Raw genomic sequence first — 17,972 nt, forward strand, 5'->3', positions numbered from 1 at the left:
AGGGGTTAAATGCATCCATATAGCCCAGGAGCTATATGTGATGCATTTTTTGCCATCCAAGGTGTTTTTATTGAGTCTCAGGGCCCCCCCCCCCCAGCGCCCTGCACCCTCAGTGACCGGAGTGTGAAGTGTGCTGAGAGCAATGGCGCACAGCTGCAGTGCTGTGCGCTACCTTGTTGAAGACAGGACGTCTTCTGCCGCCGATTTTCCGGACCTCTTCTGTCTTCTGGCTCTGTAAGGGGGCCGGCGGCGCGGCTCTGGGACCCATCCATGGCTGGGCCTGTGATCGTCCCTCTGGAGCTAATGTCCAGTAGCCTAAGAAGCCCAATCCACTCTGCACGCAGGTGAGTTCGCTTCTTCTCCCCTTAGTCCCTCGATGCAGTGAGCCTGTTGCCAGCAGGTCTCACTGAAAATAAAAAAAAATAAAACTAAACTTTTCACTAAGCAGCTCAGGAGAGCCACCTAGTGTGCACCCTTCTCGTTCGGGCACAAAATCTTAACTGAGGCTTGGAGGAGGGTCATAGGGGGAGGAGCCAGTGCACACCAGGTAGTTCTAAAGCTTTACTTTTGTGCCCAGTCTCCTGCGGAGCCGCTATTCCCCATGGTCCTTACGGAGTCCCCAGCATCCACTTAGGACGTTAGAGAAACTTGCATCCAGATGTTTTGCAAACATACAACTTAGGCAATGTAATAGTATGCGAGTTTACAAAAAATTACCAAAATCTCACCAATAAATGTACTAGTTTCTGGCTGGTGAGATTGACAGGAGCAGGCACAGACCAGTGTGTAAAGTGTTAAAAAAAAGTAAAAAACAAAACAAAAAAAAGACGTACAGGCTGCCCCCAAAAGTATAACCAGCCCCAGGCTCTTGGACCGGTCCTGGTTCCAAAAATACAGGGGGAAAAAAGATGTACGGGTTTCCCCTGTATTTTTGGAACCAACACCACTAGCCAGGGAGGTAATGCCGCAGCCGGGGGAGACTTTTATACAGGTCCCTGCAGCATCAACCTGCCCCAACTAGTTCCCCAGGCGAGTGGGGACCCCTATAATAAAGGGGTCGCTCCCCTCCAGGCACCCAAGGGCCAGGGATGAAGCCTAGGGCTATGGAGAACCACAAGTACCAGCATGCGAGGCATTAAAGGGCCCGCTGGTGCCTGTAGTTCCACAACAAAATAAATAATAAGAATTTACTTACCGATAATTCTATTTCTCGGAGTCCGTAGTGGATGCTGGGGTTCCTGAAAGGACCATGGGGAATAGCGGCTCCGCAGGAGACAGGGCACAAAAGTAAAGCTTTCCGATCAGGTGGTGTGCACTGGCTCCTCCCCCTATGACCCTCCTCCAGACTCCAGTTAGATACTGTGCCCGGACGAGCGTACACAATAAGGGAGGAATTTTGAATCCCGGGTAAGACTCATACCAGCCACACCAATCACACTGTACAACCTGTGATCTGAACCCAGTTAACAGTATGATAACAGGGGAGCCTCTGAAAAGATGGCTCACAATAACAATAACCCGATTTAGTTAGCAATAACTATGTACAAGTATTGCAGATAATCCGCACTTGGGATGGGCGCCCAGCATCCACTACGGACTCCGAGAAATAGAATTATCGGTAAGTAAATTCTTATTTTCTCTATCGTCCTAGTGGATGCTGGGGTTCCTGAAAGGACCATGGGGATTATACCAAAGCTCCCAAACGGGCGGGAGAGTGCGGATGACTCTGCAGCACCGAATGAGAGAACTCCAGGTCCTCTTTTGCCAGGGTATCAAATTTGTAGAATTTTACAAACGTGTTCTCCCCCGACCACGTAGCTGCTCGGCAGAGTTGTAATGCCGAGACCCCTCGGGCAGCCGCCCAAGATGAGCCCACCGTCCTTGTGGAATGGGCTTTAACAGATTTAGGCTGTGGCAGGCCTGCCACAGAATGTGCAAGTTGAATTGTGCTACCAATCCAACGAGCAATCGACTGCTTAAAAGCAGGAGCACCCAGCTTGTTGGGTGCATACAGGATAAACAGCAAGTCAGATTTCCTGACTCCAGCCGACCTGGAAACTATATTTTCAGGGCCCTGACAACATCCAGCAACTTGGAGTCCTCCAAGTCCCTAGTAGCCGCAGGTACCACAATAAGCTGGTTCAGGTGAAACGCTGACACCACCTTAAGGAGAAACTGGGGACGAGTCCGCAGCTTTGCTCTGTCCGAATGGACAATCAGATATGGCTATGTGAGTCAAAGCCGTCAAATCTGACACTCGCCTGGCCGCGGCCAGGACCAACAGCATGGCCACTTTCCATGTGAGATATATCAAATCCACAGATTTGAGTTGTTTTAAACCAATGTGATTTTAGGAATCCCAAAACTACGTTGAGATCTCCCAGTGCCACTGGAGACATCAAAAGGGGGTTGTATATGCAGTACTCCCTTAACAAACTTCTGGACTTCAGGAACTGAAGCCAATTTCTTTTCTGGAAGAAAATCGACAAGTCGAAATTTGAACCTTAATGGACCCCAATTTGAGACCCATAGACACTCCTGTTTGCAGGAAATGTAGGAATTAACCTAGTTGAAATTCTTCCGTGGAGCCTTCCTGGCCTCACACCATGGAACATATTTTCACCTAAGCGGTGATAATGTTGTGCGGTCACCTCCTTCCTGGCTCTGACCAGGGTAGGGATGACCTCTTCCGGAATGCCTTTTTCCCTTAGGATCCGGCGTTCACCCGCCCTGGCGTCAACGCAGCTGCGGTAAATCTTGGAACAGACATGATTCTTGCTGAATCAAGACCCTTCTTAGTATCTCTTGAAGTTCCGGGTACCAAGTCCTTCTTGGCCAAACCGGAGCCACGAGTATAGTTCTTACTCCTCTCCTTCCTATCATTCTCAATACACTGGGTATGAAAGGCAGAGGATGGAACACATACACCGACTGGTACACCCACGGTGTTACCAGAGCGTCCCAGCTATTGCCTGAGTGTCTCTTGACCTGGCGCTTCATGTGGGACGCCATCATGACCACCTTTGGTCTTTCCCAACGGTTTACAATCATGTGGAAACTTCCAGATTAAGTTCCCACTTTTCCGGGTGGATTTCATACATGCTGAGGAAATCTTCCCAGTTGTCCACTCCCGGAATGAACACTGCTGACAGTGTTATCACATGATTTTTCGCCCAGCGAAAAATCCTTGCTATCATTGCCCTCCTGCTTCTTGTGTCGCCCCGTCTGTTAACGTGGGCGACTGGTATGATGATGTCCTACTGGATCAGCACCGGTTGACTTTGAAGCAGAGGTCTTCCTAGGCTCAGAGCATTGTAAATTGCCCTTAGCTCCAGTATATTCATGTGGAGAGAAGTCTCCAGACTTTACCACACTACCTTGGAAATTTCTTCCCTGTGTGACTGCTCCCCAGCCTCTCAGGCTGGCATCCGTGGTCACCAGAACACAGTCCTGAATGCTGAACGTGCTGCCCTCTAGAAGATGAGCACTCTGCAGCCCCCACAGAAGAGACACCCTTGTCCTTGGAGACAGGATTATCCGCTGATGCATCTGAAGATGCGATCCGGACCATTCTTCCCGCAAATCCCCCTAAAAAATTTTTTTGCGTGAGATCTGCCGAATGGAATCGCTTTGTAAGAAGCCACCATTTTTCCCAGGACTCCTGTGCATTGATGCACTGATACCTGGTCTGGTTTTAGGAGGTTTCTGACTAGTTCGGATAACTCCCTGGCTTTCTCCTCCAGGAGAAAACCTTTTTCTGGACTATGCCCAGAATTATTCCTAGGAACAGCAGACGTATCGTCGGAAAACGGCTGCGATATTTGGAATATTTAAAATCCACTCGTGCTGTCGTAGAACTACTTTAGATAGTGCTCTTCCGACGTCCAACTGTTCTCTTGAACTTGCCCTTTTCAGGATATCGTCCAAGTAAGGGATAATTAAGATGCCTTTTTTCTTTGAAGAATCATCTTTTCGGCCATTACCCTGGTAAAGGCCCGGGGTGCCGTGGATACTTCAACGGCAGCGCCTGAAACTGATATTGACAGTTCTGTACCACGAACCAGAGGTATCCTTGTTGAGAAGGACAAATTTGGACATGGAGGTAATCCTTGATGTCCAGGGACACCATATAGTCCCCTTTTTGGTTCGCTATCACTGCTCTGAGTGACTCCATCTTGATTTGAACCTTTTTATGTAAGTGTTCAAAGATTTCAGATTTAGACTACGTCTCACCAAGCCGTCTGGCTTCAGTACCACAATATAGTGTGGAAGACTAATACCCTTTTCCTTGTTGTAGGAGGGGTACTTTGATTATCACCTGCTGGAAATACAGCTTGTGAATCTTTTCCAATACTGCCTCCCTGTCGGAGGAAGCCGTTGGTAAAGCAGACTTCAGGAACCTGCGAGGAAAAGATGTCTCGACTCTCCAATCTGTACCCCTGGGATAATACTTGTACGATCTAGGGGTCAACTTGCGAGTGATCCCACTGCACGCTGAGACTCTTGAGACTACCCCCCCCACCTCACCTGAGTCCGCTTGCACGGCCCCAGCGTCATGCTGAGGACTTGGCAAACGTGGTGGAGGGCTTCCTTTCCTGGGAAGGGGCTGCCCGCTGCAGTCTACTTCCCTTACCTCTATGTCTGGGCAGATATGACTGGCCTTTTGCCCGTTTGCCTCATGGAAACGGAAGGATTGAGGCTGAAAAGACGGTGTCTTTTTCTGCTGAGATGTAACTTGGGGTAAAAAGGTTGGATTTCCCAGCTGTTGCCGTGGTCCCCAGGTCCGATGGACCGACCCCAACTAACTCCTTCCCTTTATACGGCAATACTTCCATGTGCCGTATGGGATCTGTATCACCTGACCACTGTCGTGTCCATGACATCTTCTGGGAGATATGGACAACGCACTTATCTTGATGCCAGAGTGCAAATATCCCTCTGTGCATCTCGCGTACATATATATAGAATGCATCCTATTAAATGCTCTATATCAATAATATATTTTCAGTCAGGGAATCTGACCAAGCCAACCCAGCACTGCATCTCCAGGCTGATGGCGATCGCTGGTCGCAGTATAACCACCGTATGTGTGTATATACTTTTTAGGATATTTTTCCAGCTTCCTATCAGCTGGCTCCTTGAGGGCGGCCGTATCTGGAGACGGTAACGCCACTTGATAAGCGTGTGAGCGTCTTATCCACCCTAAGGGGTGTTTCCCAACGCGCCCTAACTTCTGGCGGGAAAGGGTATAACGCCAATATTTGCTATCGGGGTAACCCCACGCTTCATCACACCCTTCATTTTATTTTATCTGATTTAGGAAAAACTACAGGTAGTTTTTTCACTCCCACATAATACCCTTTTTTGTGGTACTTGTAGTATCAGAAATATGTAACACCTCCTTCATTGCCCTTAACGTGTGGCCCTAATGAGAAATACGTTTGTTTATTCACCGTCGACACTGGATTCAGTGTCCGTGTCTGTGTCGACCGACTGAGGTAAATGGGCGTTTTTAAAGCCCCTGACGGTGTTTCTGAGACGCCTGGACCGGTACTAATTGTTTGTCGGCCGTCTCATGTCGTCAACCGACCTTGCAGCGTGTTGACCTTCTCACGTAATTCTCTCAATAAGCCACCCATTTCGGTGTCGACTCCCTAGAGAGTGACATCCCCATTACAGGCAATTGCTCCGCCTCCTCCAACATCGTCCTCATACATGTCGACACACACGTACCGACACACAGCACACACACCGGGAATGCTCTGACAGAGGACAGGACCCACTAGCCCTTTGGAGAGACAGAGGGAGAGTTTGCCAGCACACACCAAAAACGCTATAATATATATAGGGACAACCTTATATAAGTGTTTCTCCCTTATAGCATCTTTATATATATACTAATATCGCCAATTTATGCCCCCCCTCTCTGTTTTAACCCTGTTTCTGTAGTGCAGTGCAGGGGAGAGCCTGGGAGCCTTCTCTCCAGCCTTTCTGTGAGAGAAAATGGCGCTGTGTGCTGAGGAGATAGGCCCCGCCCCTTTTCCGGCGGGCTCGTCTCCCGCTCTTCAACGGATTATGGCAGGGGTTAAATATCTCCATATAGCCTCTGGGGGCTATATGTGAGGTATTTTTAGCCAATATATAGGTTTTCATTTGCCTCCCAGGGCGCCCCCCCCCAGCGCCCTGCACCCTCAGTGACTGCGTGTGAAGTGTGCTGAGAGGAAAATGGCGCACAGCTGCAGTGCTGTGCGCTACCTTTAGAAGACTGCAAGAGTCTTCTGCCGCCGATTCTGGACCTCTTCTTACTTCAGCATCTGCAAGGGGGCCGGCGGCGCGGCTCCGGTGACCATCCAGGCTGTACCTGTGATCGTCCCTCTGGAGCTGATGTCCAGTAGCCAAGAAGCCAATCCATCCTGCACGCAGGTGAGTTCACTTCTTCTCCCCTCAGTCCCTCGTTGCAGTGATCCTGTTGCCAGCAGGACTCACTGTAAAATAAAAAACCTAAGCTAAACTTTTTCTAAGCAGCTCTTTAGGAGAGCCACCTAGATTGCACCCTTCTCGGCCGGGCACAAAAATCTAACTGGAGTCTGGAGGAGGGTCATAGGGGGAGGAGCCAGTGCACACCACCTGATCGGAAAGCTTTACTTTTGTGCCCTGTCTCCTGCGGAGCCGCTATTCCCCATGGTCCTTTCAGGAACCCCAGCATCCACTAGGACGATAGAGAAATTCAAATAAAGACATTACACAGACAACGTGACAGTATAACTTTAATAAATCACTCTTGCACACTCACAATTATGCATACTTACCTACATCCCATACTGCCATTTAAGTCTACTTGTCCAGTAGAATCCATAGGGTACCTGTAAAAAAATAAATTAAAAAATCCTATACTCACCTACTCCGCTGTAGATCGGTCCTCTTCATTCCATGTAAGTATCCAGGGGTTAAAAAATACATTTAAAAAAAACACGTAAAAAACCCAGTCCACTCAACTTAAGGGGATCCATGTGTACACATAGATCCCCTTTCCCCGAATGCCGGGACCACTCTTGTGGGTGACCTCAATTAACCTTGCGGTCTACCGCAGACTGCAGGTTCCCACCATATACGATAATGGGGTTTCTTCCTTTATTATTGCCTATGCGCTCCGCTTGATTGGCTGTGCACTCCCAGCCTGCCATTCAGGAGAGCGCTATGACGTGGTGCTCCCTGATTGGCTGGCAGATCCCCAAGTGACAGGAGTCACAAGAGGTCCCAGCTTTCGGGGAAAGGGGATCCATGGTGTACACATGGATCCCCTTAAGTTATGTGTACCGGGTTTTTTGCATTTTTTTATTTTTTAACCCCTGGATGCTTACATGAAACAAAGCGGACCGATCTACACCGGAGTACTGTAGGTGAGTATAGGAGTTATTTATTTTTTACAGGTGCCTATGGACAAGGGTACATGAATGGCGGCGTGGGGTGTGTGTAAGTGTGTGTATATATGTGAGTGTGCAAGAGTGATTTATTAAAGTTATGCTGTCATGGTGTCTGTGTAATGTTTATTTTAATATTTCTTTTGTTGTGGAACTACAGGTACCAGCGGGCCCTTTAATGCCTTGCATGCTGGTACTTGTGGTTCTCCAAGTACCAGCATGCAGGGTAGGTTTGCTGGGACTTGTAGTCCACAGCAAGAGACTATTTCTTTCTTTCTTTTTTTTTACACAAAAAAGCTATTAAGTTGCCACCCACAGCCCATCCTTGGCCCTTGGGTGCCCTGAGGGGGGCAGACCCCTTTATTATAGGGATCCCCAATTCCCAGGGAACCACGGCCAGGGGTGACTAGTTGGGGGGAGTTTGATGCTGCAGATGCAGGGACCTGTATAAAAGTGTCCCCCGGTTGCGTCATTACCTCTTTGGTTATTGAAGCCCGAACCCGATTCCAAAAATACGGGGGTCCCCTACGGCTTTACCCCCCTTCTCCCCTCATTTTTAGAACCAGGATGGTCCAAGAGCCCGGTGCTGGTTGTTAACATACAGGGAACCCCTACACATTTTTTTTTCCTGTATATTAGAAGAGCCCGGGGATGGTTATGCCTTTGGAAGGGTACCTGCCTTTTTTTTTTTTTTTTTTTAACTTTTCTAACTATTTCTTTACTTTTCTTGACGGAAACATGCACGGATCTCAGTGATCTGTGCATGCTTCTGTCAAAATCGTACAATGTAATGAAACGGACATTACATTGTGCAAGTTTAACTATTAGTCTCCGGTCTGTTTTTCGCCAGACCTTGCATGCAGGTAGAGTTTTTTTTACTAAAACTCACACTGCATTACATTTGCGAGTTGTGGCATCAATTCGCACCTTGTCAAAGTGCGAGAAGGTGTGAGTTGGAATGTGCCTAAAAACCTCGCACCCATGTTTTCAGTAGTCACATACTCCAGGTTTTCCAAATAACATGTTACAAAACAAAAGAACAGCATCAATTTTCCATAAATTTCTCAGATAGTCCTGCCAGGAGAACAGAACACACACACATCAACAGGTCCTATCTGAGTCCTGAAGAAATTTATGCTGAAACAGTGGTTACCTAAAAACGAATTGGTTGTAAGTCATCATTAAACACACCCCTAAGGAAGTTGCTTGAGACAAAACGCGTTGCATGGATATTGCAAATGTGACATGGAGTGGGTTTTGACTTGGAGTCCAAGAGCTCAACCTCTGAAGGGGGAGGACAACAAGTTTAATTACATCTAACCCATTAAGGCCACTTTGCATATGTAAGGCTGTCTTATAGATTTTATCGATGTATTAAAACATTTATAAGTGAACTATACAGAAGCTGATCGTTTGTGTTCCTGGGTGAACACTGGTATGACGGCCTTGCTGCAGAACTAAGAAGATTCCATTCTCAAACCCAGTGGTCGGGATCCATGCTGTCGAAAATAGGATTTTGGCTACCTACCGGTAAATCCTTTTCTCGTAGTCCGTAGAGGATGCTGGGGTCCATATTAGTACCATGGGGTATAGACGGGTCCACCAGGAGCCATTGGCACTTTAAGAGTTTAATAGTGTGGGCTGGCTCCTCCCTCTATGCCCCTCCTACCAGACTCAGTCTAGAAACTGTGCCCGAGGAGATGACATACTTCGAGAGAAGGAATTACACAGATAGTGGCGAGATTCATACCAGCTCACACAACAGGCAAACCGGCTAATATGCCGGAACAACTCAGCAACAGCTGAAACAGTAAATAACGCAGAACTTACCTAGGAACCAGGCAGTACTGAACTATAAAACCAATACAGGAAAACGCAGTGCTGGGCGGGCACCCAGCATCCTCTATGGACTACGAGAAAAGGATTTACCGGTAGGTAACCAAAATCCTATTTTCTCTTACGTCCTAGAGGATGCTGGGGTCCATATTAGTACCATGGGGATGTACCAAAGCTCCCAGTACGGGAGGGAGAGCGCGGAGGCTCCTGCAATACTGCTTGACCAAACTTGAGGTCATCAGAGGCCAAAGTATTGAACTTGTAAAACTTGGCAAACGTATTCGACCCAGACCAAGTAGCTGCTCGGCAGAGTTGTACAGCCGAGACACCCCGGGCAGCCGCCCAGGAAGAGCCCACTTTACAAGTAGAGTGGGCCTTTACAGATCTTGGACATGGCAATCCTCCCGTGGAATAAGCATGCTGGATAGTGAACCTGATCCAGCTTGAAATCGACTGCTTAGAAGCAGGACACCCAATTTTCTTGGGATCATAGAGGACAAACAGAGTCACTTTTCCTATGACGAGCCATCCTCTTCACATAAATCTTCAAAGTCCTCACTACATCTAAGGCCTTTGAAGCAATTGAGGAGTCAGTAGCCACTGGCACCACAATAGGTTGGTTGATATGGAAAGCCGATACAACCTTAGGCAGGAACTGTGGACGAGTCCTAAGTTCCGCCCTGTTTTCATGGAAGATCAGATAGGGGCTTTTACAAGATAAAGCCCCCAATTCTGACACGCGTCGTGCAGAAGCCAAGCCCAACAGAGTGACCGCCTTCCACGTGAGAAACTTGAGATCAGCCTCCTGTAGAGGCTCAAACCAAGCAGATTGCAGGAACTGCAACACCACATCAAGATCCCAGGGTGCCGTTGGCGTCACAAATGGAGGCTGGATGTGCAGAACCCCTTTCAAATAGGTCTGAACCTCCGGGAGGACAGCCAATTGTTTTTGGAAGAAGATGGACAAAGCAGAGATCTGGACCTTGATGGAGCCCAATCTCAGTCCCATATCCACCGCTGCTTGCAGGAAAAGGAGAAAACGTCAAAGTTGAAACTCCACCGCAAGAAACTTCTTGGACTCACACCAAGAAACATATATATTTTTCCAAATGCGATGGTAATGTTTAGACGTTACCCCCTTCCTAACCTGTATCAGGGTAGGAATGACCTCACTCGGGATACCCTTCCGAGCTAAGATCTGGCGTTCAGCCGCCATGCCGTCAAACGTAGCCATGGTAAGTCTTGATAAACGAACGGTCCCTGCAGTAGCAGATCCTCCCAAAGAGGCAACGGCCTTGGATCTTCCAGCAAAAGATCCAGTAGATCTGTGTACCAAGCCCTCCTTGGCCAGTCCGGAGCAATGAGAATTGACAGAACCTTTGTTCTTCTTGCCAGTTGAAGAACCTTCGGTATTAGAGGAAGTGGAGGGAACACATACACTGACATGAACACCCATGGTGTTACCAGTGCGTCCGCCGCCACTGCCTGTGGGTCTCTCGACCTGGAACAGTACCTCCGCAGCTTCTTGTTGAGGTGGGAGAACATCATGTCTATGTGAGGAACCCCCCACCAACCGGTTACCTCCTCGAGCACCTACGGATGGAGGCCCCACTCTCCTGGATGGAGATCGTGTCTGCTGAGGAAGTCTGCTTCCCAGTTGTCTACACCCGGAATGAAGATTGCTGATATCACCACTGCGTGCCTTTCTGCCCAGAGGAGGACTTTTGACACCTCTGACATGGCAGCCCTGCTCTTCGTTCCGCCTTGTCGGTTTATGTAAGCCACTGTGGTCACTTTGTTCAACTGCACCTGAACAGCCCAATCCTGTAGAAGGTGTGCTTCTTGCAGAAGGCTGTAGTACACGGCTCTTAGCTCCAGAATGTTTATCGGAAGAAGGGATTCTTGATCCGACCACCATCCTTGGAAGCTTTCCCCCTGAGCGACTGCTCCCCAACCTCTTAGACTTGCATCTGTGGTTAGAAGGATCCAGTCCTGAACTGCGAACCTTCAGCCTTCCAGAAGGTGAGGCAGTTGTATCCACCAGAGGATCGAAATCCTGGCTTTCGGAGACAGACGGATCCTCTGGTGCATGTGTAGGTGATATCCCGACCACTGGTCCAAGAGATCCAGCTGAAAGGATCGAGCATGAAACCTTCCGTATTGTAGAGCCTCGTAGGAGGCAACCATCTTCCCCAGAAGGCGAATGCACTGATGAACAGAGACCCGGGTAGGCTTTAAGACATTCCGGACCATTGATTGAATCACCAATGCTTTCTCCACCGGCAGAAACACCCTCTGCACTTCCGTGTCTAGGATCATTCCCAGGAAAGACAGCCTCCTTGTCGGCTCCAGATGAGACTTTGGAAGGTTTAGGATCCAACTGTGCTCCTTGAGCAGATGTGTCGTGAGAGCAACGGATCGCAACAACTTCTCCCTGGACGACGCCTTGATCAGGAGATCGTCCAGATACGGAATTATGTTCACCCCCTGCTTGCGCAGGAGAACCATCATCTCCTCCATCACCTTGGTGAAGACCCTCGGTACTGTGGAGAGGCCAAACGGCAGTGCCTGAAACTGATAGTGATCGTCCAACAGTGCAAACCGAAGATATGCCTGATGCGGAGACCAGATGGGAATGTGGAGGTACGCATCCTTGATGTCCAGGGACACCAGGAACTTCCCCTCCGTCAGACCTGAGATGACAGCTCTCAGAGACTCCATTTTGAATTTGAACTCCCTGAGGTAGGGGTTCAAAGATTTTAAGTTCAGAATTGGCTGTACCGAACCATCCGGCTTCGGTACCACGAAAAGGTTCGAGTAGTAACCTTTGTTCCACTGGTGAGGTGGAACTGGAACAATGACCCTGGACACCACCAATTTTTGGATAGCTTCCAGAAGAATTGTTCTGTCTCCCAGCAGAGCTGGCAAGCCTGACTAGAAGAAACGGTGAGGCGGGAGATCTTGAAACTCCAGCCTGCACCCTCTGGACACTATATCCAGTACCCAGGGGTCCCGGCCCGACGACACCCAGACGTGGCTGAAATGCCGGAGTCTTGCCCGACCTGACCTTCCTCCAGGCCTAGCTGTCCACCGTCATGCGAAGGAATTTAGGGTATCAGAAGCAGGCTTCTGGTTCTGGGAGCCAGCGGAAGCAGGCTCCTTTCCTTTAGCACGACCACTTCTGAAGAAGGTGTTCGAAGGCTTGTTCTTTCTAGGCCTCGCGGGCCGAAAGGATTGTGACGTGGCTGGTGTAAAAGTCTTCTTCGTAGCCGGTGAAGCTGAGGGGAGAAAAGGAGACTTACCCGCTGTAGCCGTGGCAATCCACGCATCTAGCGCCTCTCCAAAGAGAGCCTGACCTGTATAAGGTAGACCCTCCACACTTTTTCTGAATTCCGCGTCCTCAGACCATTGACGCAGCCAGAGACCCCTGCGAGCCGAGACAGACATGGAGGAGATCCCCGCAGCCATGGAGCCCAGGTCCTTCATGGAATCTACCAGGAACTCTGCAGAATCCTGAATATTACGTACAAATAAATCAACGTCACCTTTATCCAGCGTAGTCGATTCCTCCTGCAGAGTGATTGACCACCTGGCAATTGCTTTTGCAATCCAAGCACAGGCTATAGTAGGCCGCAATAAAGCCCCTGAAACCGTGTAAATGGATATTAGCGTAGCATCCACCTTTCGATCTGCCGGGTCTTTCAATGCGGTGGATCCCGGGACTGGCAACACCACCTGTTTGGACAGCCTAGAGACAGAGGCATCGACTATCGGCGGGGACTCCCATTTTTTCCTATCTTCCTCTGGGAAGGGAAAAGCAACCAAGACCCTCTTAAGGATCTGGAATTTCTTTTCTGGATTTTCCCAGGCTTTTTTAAAGATAGCATTTAATTCTTTGGATGCCGGGAAGGTGAGGGGGGCCTCTACCTGCTCAGGAGCTGTGTCAGTTTTGTGTAACACATCCCTTACAGCTTCAATCATCAACTGCACCCCCTTAGCAAGTGATGCCGTCCCACTCAACACATCCCGTCACAGTCTGCAGTGTCAGAATCGGTGTCCGTGACATCCTGTATAAGTTTGGCAAGTGCACGTTTGTGAGAATGTACCGTAGGGGACCCCGAGGAAGCAGTATCAGACAGTACAACCATAGAGGATTGCAGAACTTGAGTGGCATGCTCAGTCCTAGCAACCCTATCAGAAATCTGAGAAATAGTCTCCCTCAGAGAAACTAACCATTCTGGCTCTCTAGCTGGGATCTGCGCTACAACAGCGCAATCCTGATTACATGGTATGGAGTCTTCCTGGGAAGATAAATCCTCTGCAGCATATGAAACAGTGTCCCTAGACATGTTGTCACATACACACCAAACACCCCACAAACACACAGGGTACTGGGTAGACAGAGTTTCCTCCCCAACAATGGCAGAGAGACACAGAGATTGGAGCCAACCCACACACAGCGCTATTATAGGTATAGGGAGACCCTAACTAGCGCTGACTGTGTCCCTTAATAAGTGACACAGCCTTTAAACAGCCTCCCCTCCCTTCTACAACCCCCTGGTACCGTACTGATAGCTGGAGGTGCTCTGGAGGGACCTGTTCATCCACTGGCAGTGTGCTGCAGGCAGGAAAATAGCGCTGAACGCTGCTGGGTCCGCTCTGAGAAGCTCTGCCCCCTTAATGGCTCTGTCTTCCCGCTACTGTGAGATTATACTAGCCTGAGGATTTGTTTGCTGGCTGAGATCCGCGGACCCCGACAGGCTGGAAATGGTCAGTGTCAGTGACGTGCGGTGAGGTCACTGGTTGGGGAGGCACTGGCAGCTAACAAGCCCTCCCCCCCCCCCCCCCCCCCACTGAAAAAAAAAAAAAAGTGTGGTCCTCCAACACATCAGTAAAACCAGCACTAGGCAGAACCAGCCAGGGGGAGTAATGCCATAGCAGGGGAGACACTCAGTGTGGTGTCCCCCTGCCATATCATTAATCTGCCCCCCCCAGCCAGTCAGCCCAGGGTTGGAATTCCTCGGAAAGTGGGAACCCCAAAAAATAAAAATGGGGTCCCCCCCTCCCGAGCAATAACCAGCACTGGGCTGATAGCCCAGTGCTATGCCCCGCACCCCTGGTGGCGGTGGGTGCGGGGTTCATTGTGTGTTAATATTGTTCTTTACAGGTGGCCTACAGGTCCCAGCAAGCCTGCCCCAGCATGCTGGCACTTGGAGAACCACAAGTGCCAGCATGCCCGGACATAAAGGGCCTGCTGGCACCTGTACTCCACCTGCAAAGAACAGTAATATTGTTCTTTACAGGTAGCCTACAGGTCCCAGCAAGCCTGCCCCAGCATGCTGGCACTTGGAGAACCACAAGTGCCAGCATGCCCGGACATAAAGGGCCCGCTGGCACCTGTAGTTCACCTGTAAAGAAAATATTAAAATAAAACACCACACAAAAATAAGCTTTATTAAACTGGGTCTTCACCTGGGGGCGGCGGCCTTTAAGCTCTTTTGCGTGGCCGCCGCCTTCCCAGGGCTTCCGGCGTCTTCACCTGGGGGGCGCCACCCCCCCCAGGGCTTCCAGCGTCTTCACCTGGTGGGCGGCGGCTGCTAAGCTCTTTTGCATAGCCGCCGCCCAGCCAGGACTTCCGGCGTCTTCTTTCTTCAGGAGCTCTTCACTGCTCCTCCTCCGCCGTTGGACTGACTCTCCTCCGCCTCGCGCTGACTTATATAAGTCAGCCAGAGGGGGCGGGGCGATGACGCGGCGAGCCGTGATTGGCTCGCGGCGGCCATCTTGAATTTCAAAAATGACGCTGAGGCGCCATTTTTAAAACTGGAACCGCTCCGCTGTCAAACTCTGCAGATAAAGGTACATTTCCGCCGCCGCAACCCGCCACCCGCACCACCGCCGCATCCCGCCGCCCGCACCATCGCCGCATCCAGCCGCCCGCACCTCCTCCGCCAGCGTCGCCGACACAGTGATTGACAGCGGATCCAGTGACGGATCCGCTGGCCAATCACTGTGGCCTCACTGACAGGGACGTGCTTTCATAGGTTGAAAGCACTCCCTGTAGGAAAGCGGCACCTCTAATGGTGCCGCTTTCCCATATATTTTCAATGGGCTTTTACAGCCCATGGCTAGTCCCCGCCCGTGCCCGCCCCCGCTCCCCATACTTTCCCCAGTGACAACGGGAGGCACCACGATCGGTGCCTCCCAAACACATACAGAGGGGAGCAATGTAAAGAATAATATTAAGAAGATACATATGACACAGAATATGTGTCATATGCATCTTCTTTGTATTAACTTAATCATTAATGACAGGGGAGGCACCGCCTCCCCTGACTGCACGTCCCTGGTCAGTGTAGGGTTATGTGCTGGCTCAGGGCGCCCCTTACAGCGCCGCACTGCAGTACCGCTGAGCCGTCCGGGAGCGCAGTTAATACCGCGCTCCTACCCATAAAGCCCTCCTCTTCACAATGACCCCCCGCTTGTAAGGGGGGACAGTGACTCGCTCACCACTTTCAGCTCTGCAAGGAGTGGCGGCTGGCTGCCGGGGTGAGCGTTCCCCTGTGGCGAGGCGCGATCTGTCCCCTCTGGAGCTCAATGTCCAGTCAGCGGAGTCAGTGGCTCAGACCCCGCAGGGCGGACACTGCTCCCCCCCTCAGTCCCTCGATGCAAGCAGGCTGTTGCCAGCAGCCTCCTGTAAAAAAACAAACTCTAAGATAAACTTTTACCAGGAAAGCTCTGTAGAGCTCCCCTAGCTGTGACCGGCTCCTCCGGGCACATTTTCTAAACTGAGTCTGGTAGGAGGGGCATAGAGGGAGGAGCCAGCCCACACTATTAAACTCTTAAAGTGCCAATGGCTCCTGGTGGACCCGTCTATACCCCATGGTACTAATATGGACCCCATCATCCTCTAGGTCAGGACGTAAGAGAAATACCGAAATCCCACCAGCCGGACTACAGACGCCAGAACACAGACACCCGGCATGTGTGTGTGGGTAAAAGGGGTTAGGCATAGCCCCCTCCTGGGGGTATAGGGGTAGGCGGTGTGTGGGGGGAGGTGGCTAGGGTTAGGCTGCGGAGAGGGGGGTGTTAGGTACCATCGGAGGACGTTAGGGTTAGGCACACAAAGGGGGAATGTTAGGTTTAGACTGCGGAAAGGGAGGGTTAGGAGGTAGGGTAAAGGGGATAGCATACTTACCTCGCCCCTGTCGGATTTTAAACAACGGGATACCAGCATTGGTATTGTGACTGTGAAATCGTTTGACTGTTTACATCACGGGTCTTCAACCTGTGGCCTTCCAGCTGCTGTGAAACTACACATCCCAGCATGCCCTGCCACAGTTTTGCTATTAAGGTATGCTAAAACTGAGGCAGGGCATGCTGAAATGTGTAGTGTCACAGCAGCTGGAGGGCCGCAGGTAGAAGACCGATGGTTTACATCCATACAGTATTAATAATATTATATAGTTTAGCGCTGAAGCTTTGTACTTGCTTTCATTTTGACAATTTAATAGTAGTTTACAAGTCTGCCAATTTGACTCTATTGACAATGAATCAGAAGTGGTTATAAACATGTGAAAATGTTTTAGTGTCCTCAGAAAGCTAATTCCTAGGTAATGTCAATGAGTTTGACAACATTAGTCAGTGGAGTATTTTAAAATTCATACCTACGTTGAGCAAGTTAAGAAAATAATCCTAATGACTTTCCCCAACACAGGACCTGGCAATAGCCTGAAATGTCTCAATTTCACATGGTGTTCCAGGAACTAGCACAATGCATGTAAATCACCAATTGCCTGCTGCCAGGAACTGATGCATTAGAGCAGTGCCAGGTAGGAACGCTGTACCTGTAATTAAATCAACTGCATGGAACCAGAAACTAGCACCTCTTTAAATGCAGGCAGTAGGCGATGTTCAATATAGTGACTGCTGCAAATACACGTTACTTGAGGACTCATCTAGAGTCCCTACAGATCCATAATTTAAATACAACTGTTTTGCCTTAATTATAGGTGTTCCTCTCCCAAGCTTGTGGAAAGCATATGATCAGCACTTCTCTACTTGCAATAATCCTATTGTTTAATCTAAAACCTTTGACACTCCCCAAGAGTTCAGTGGTCCTGCATTCTGCGGACATTTACAACTCCCTATTGTGATATCATTTGCCAGTATGGTCTTATCCAGTGACTATCTATATTACCATCTGTTAACATAAAATGATTTTTTTATAGAACAGGTCATGATAATATAAAATAATGTAGACTATGAACAACTTTAAATCCCTCCCTAAAGGTAGACTGTATTCTGGAGGCCACCCTACAGTACAAGAGATTATTTTATCATCTCCACATCTAGCCCTTTGGAGGCACTCTGTTCAGCCATCACTGGAGGCTGGAATCCTGGGATCTGTTTTTTTAAACTATAGTGAGTATGATTTTATTTCTGAATCCTAATTTAGTTGGTAATAATTAACAACCAAGGCAGATGATTCAATATTAATTAATGATATGTACCTTCGGTTTTACAGGGGATACTCTCTGCCTTCTTTTAACTTCAATCCATGGCTCAGAATCCAGCGCCGGTAAACTTGTGGACAAGCCTCTGGACATGGCTTGTAAATTGCTTGGTTCTTTACTTCCATCCTCAAATACAGAACTTCCTTTCCTTGGAGAATTAGGAGCAGATCCTAAGAATGTGGAGATTAGAAATTACAGAAAT

At 49.3% G+C, this 17,972-nt stretch overlaps 1 protein-coding gene across 2 annotated transcripts in view; it reads right to left on the bottom strand.

Moving 5' to 3' along the window:
• Positions 1–17,972, bottom strand: part of LARP1B (La ribonucleoprotein 1B) — a 186,867-nt gene that overhangs the window by 42,861 nt on the left and 126,034 nt on the right. For both annotated transcript variants that reach the window (XM_063920328.1, XM_063920327.1), the window contains exon 10: positions 17,768–17,940. In XM_063920328.1, the coding sequence (XP_063776398.1) occupies positions 17,768–17,940 (173 nt within the window). The remainder of the gene's footprint in view (positions 1–17,767; positions 17,941–17,972) is intronic.

Source organism: Pseudophryne corroboree, chromosome 1 (assembly GCF_028390025.1).
Source record: "Pseudophryne corroboree isolate aPseCor3 chromosome 1, aPseCor3.hap2, whole genome shotgun sequence".
NCBI lineage: Eukaryota > Metazoa > Chordata > Amphibia > Anura > Myobatrachidae > Pseudophryne > Pseudophryne corroboree.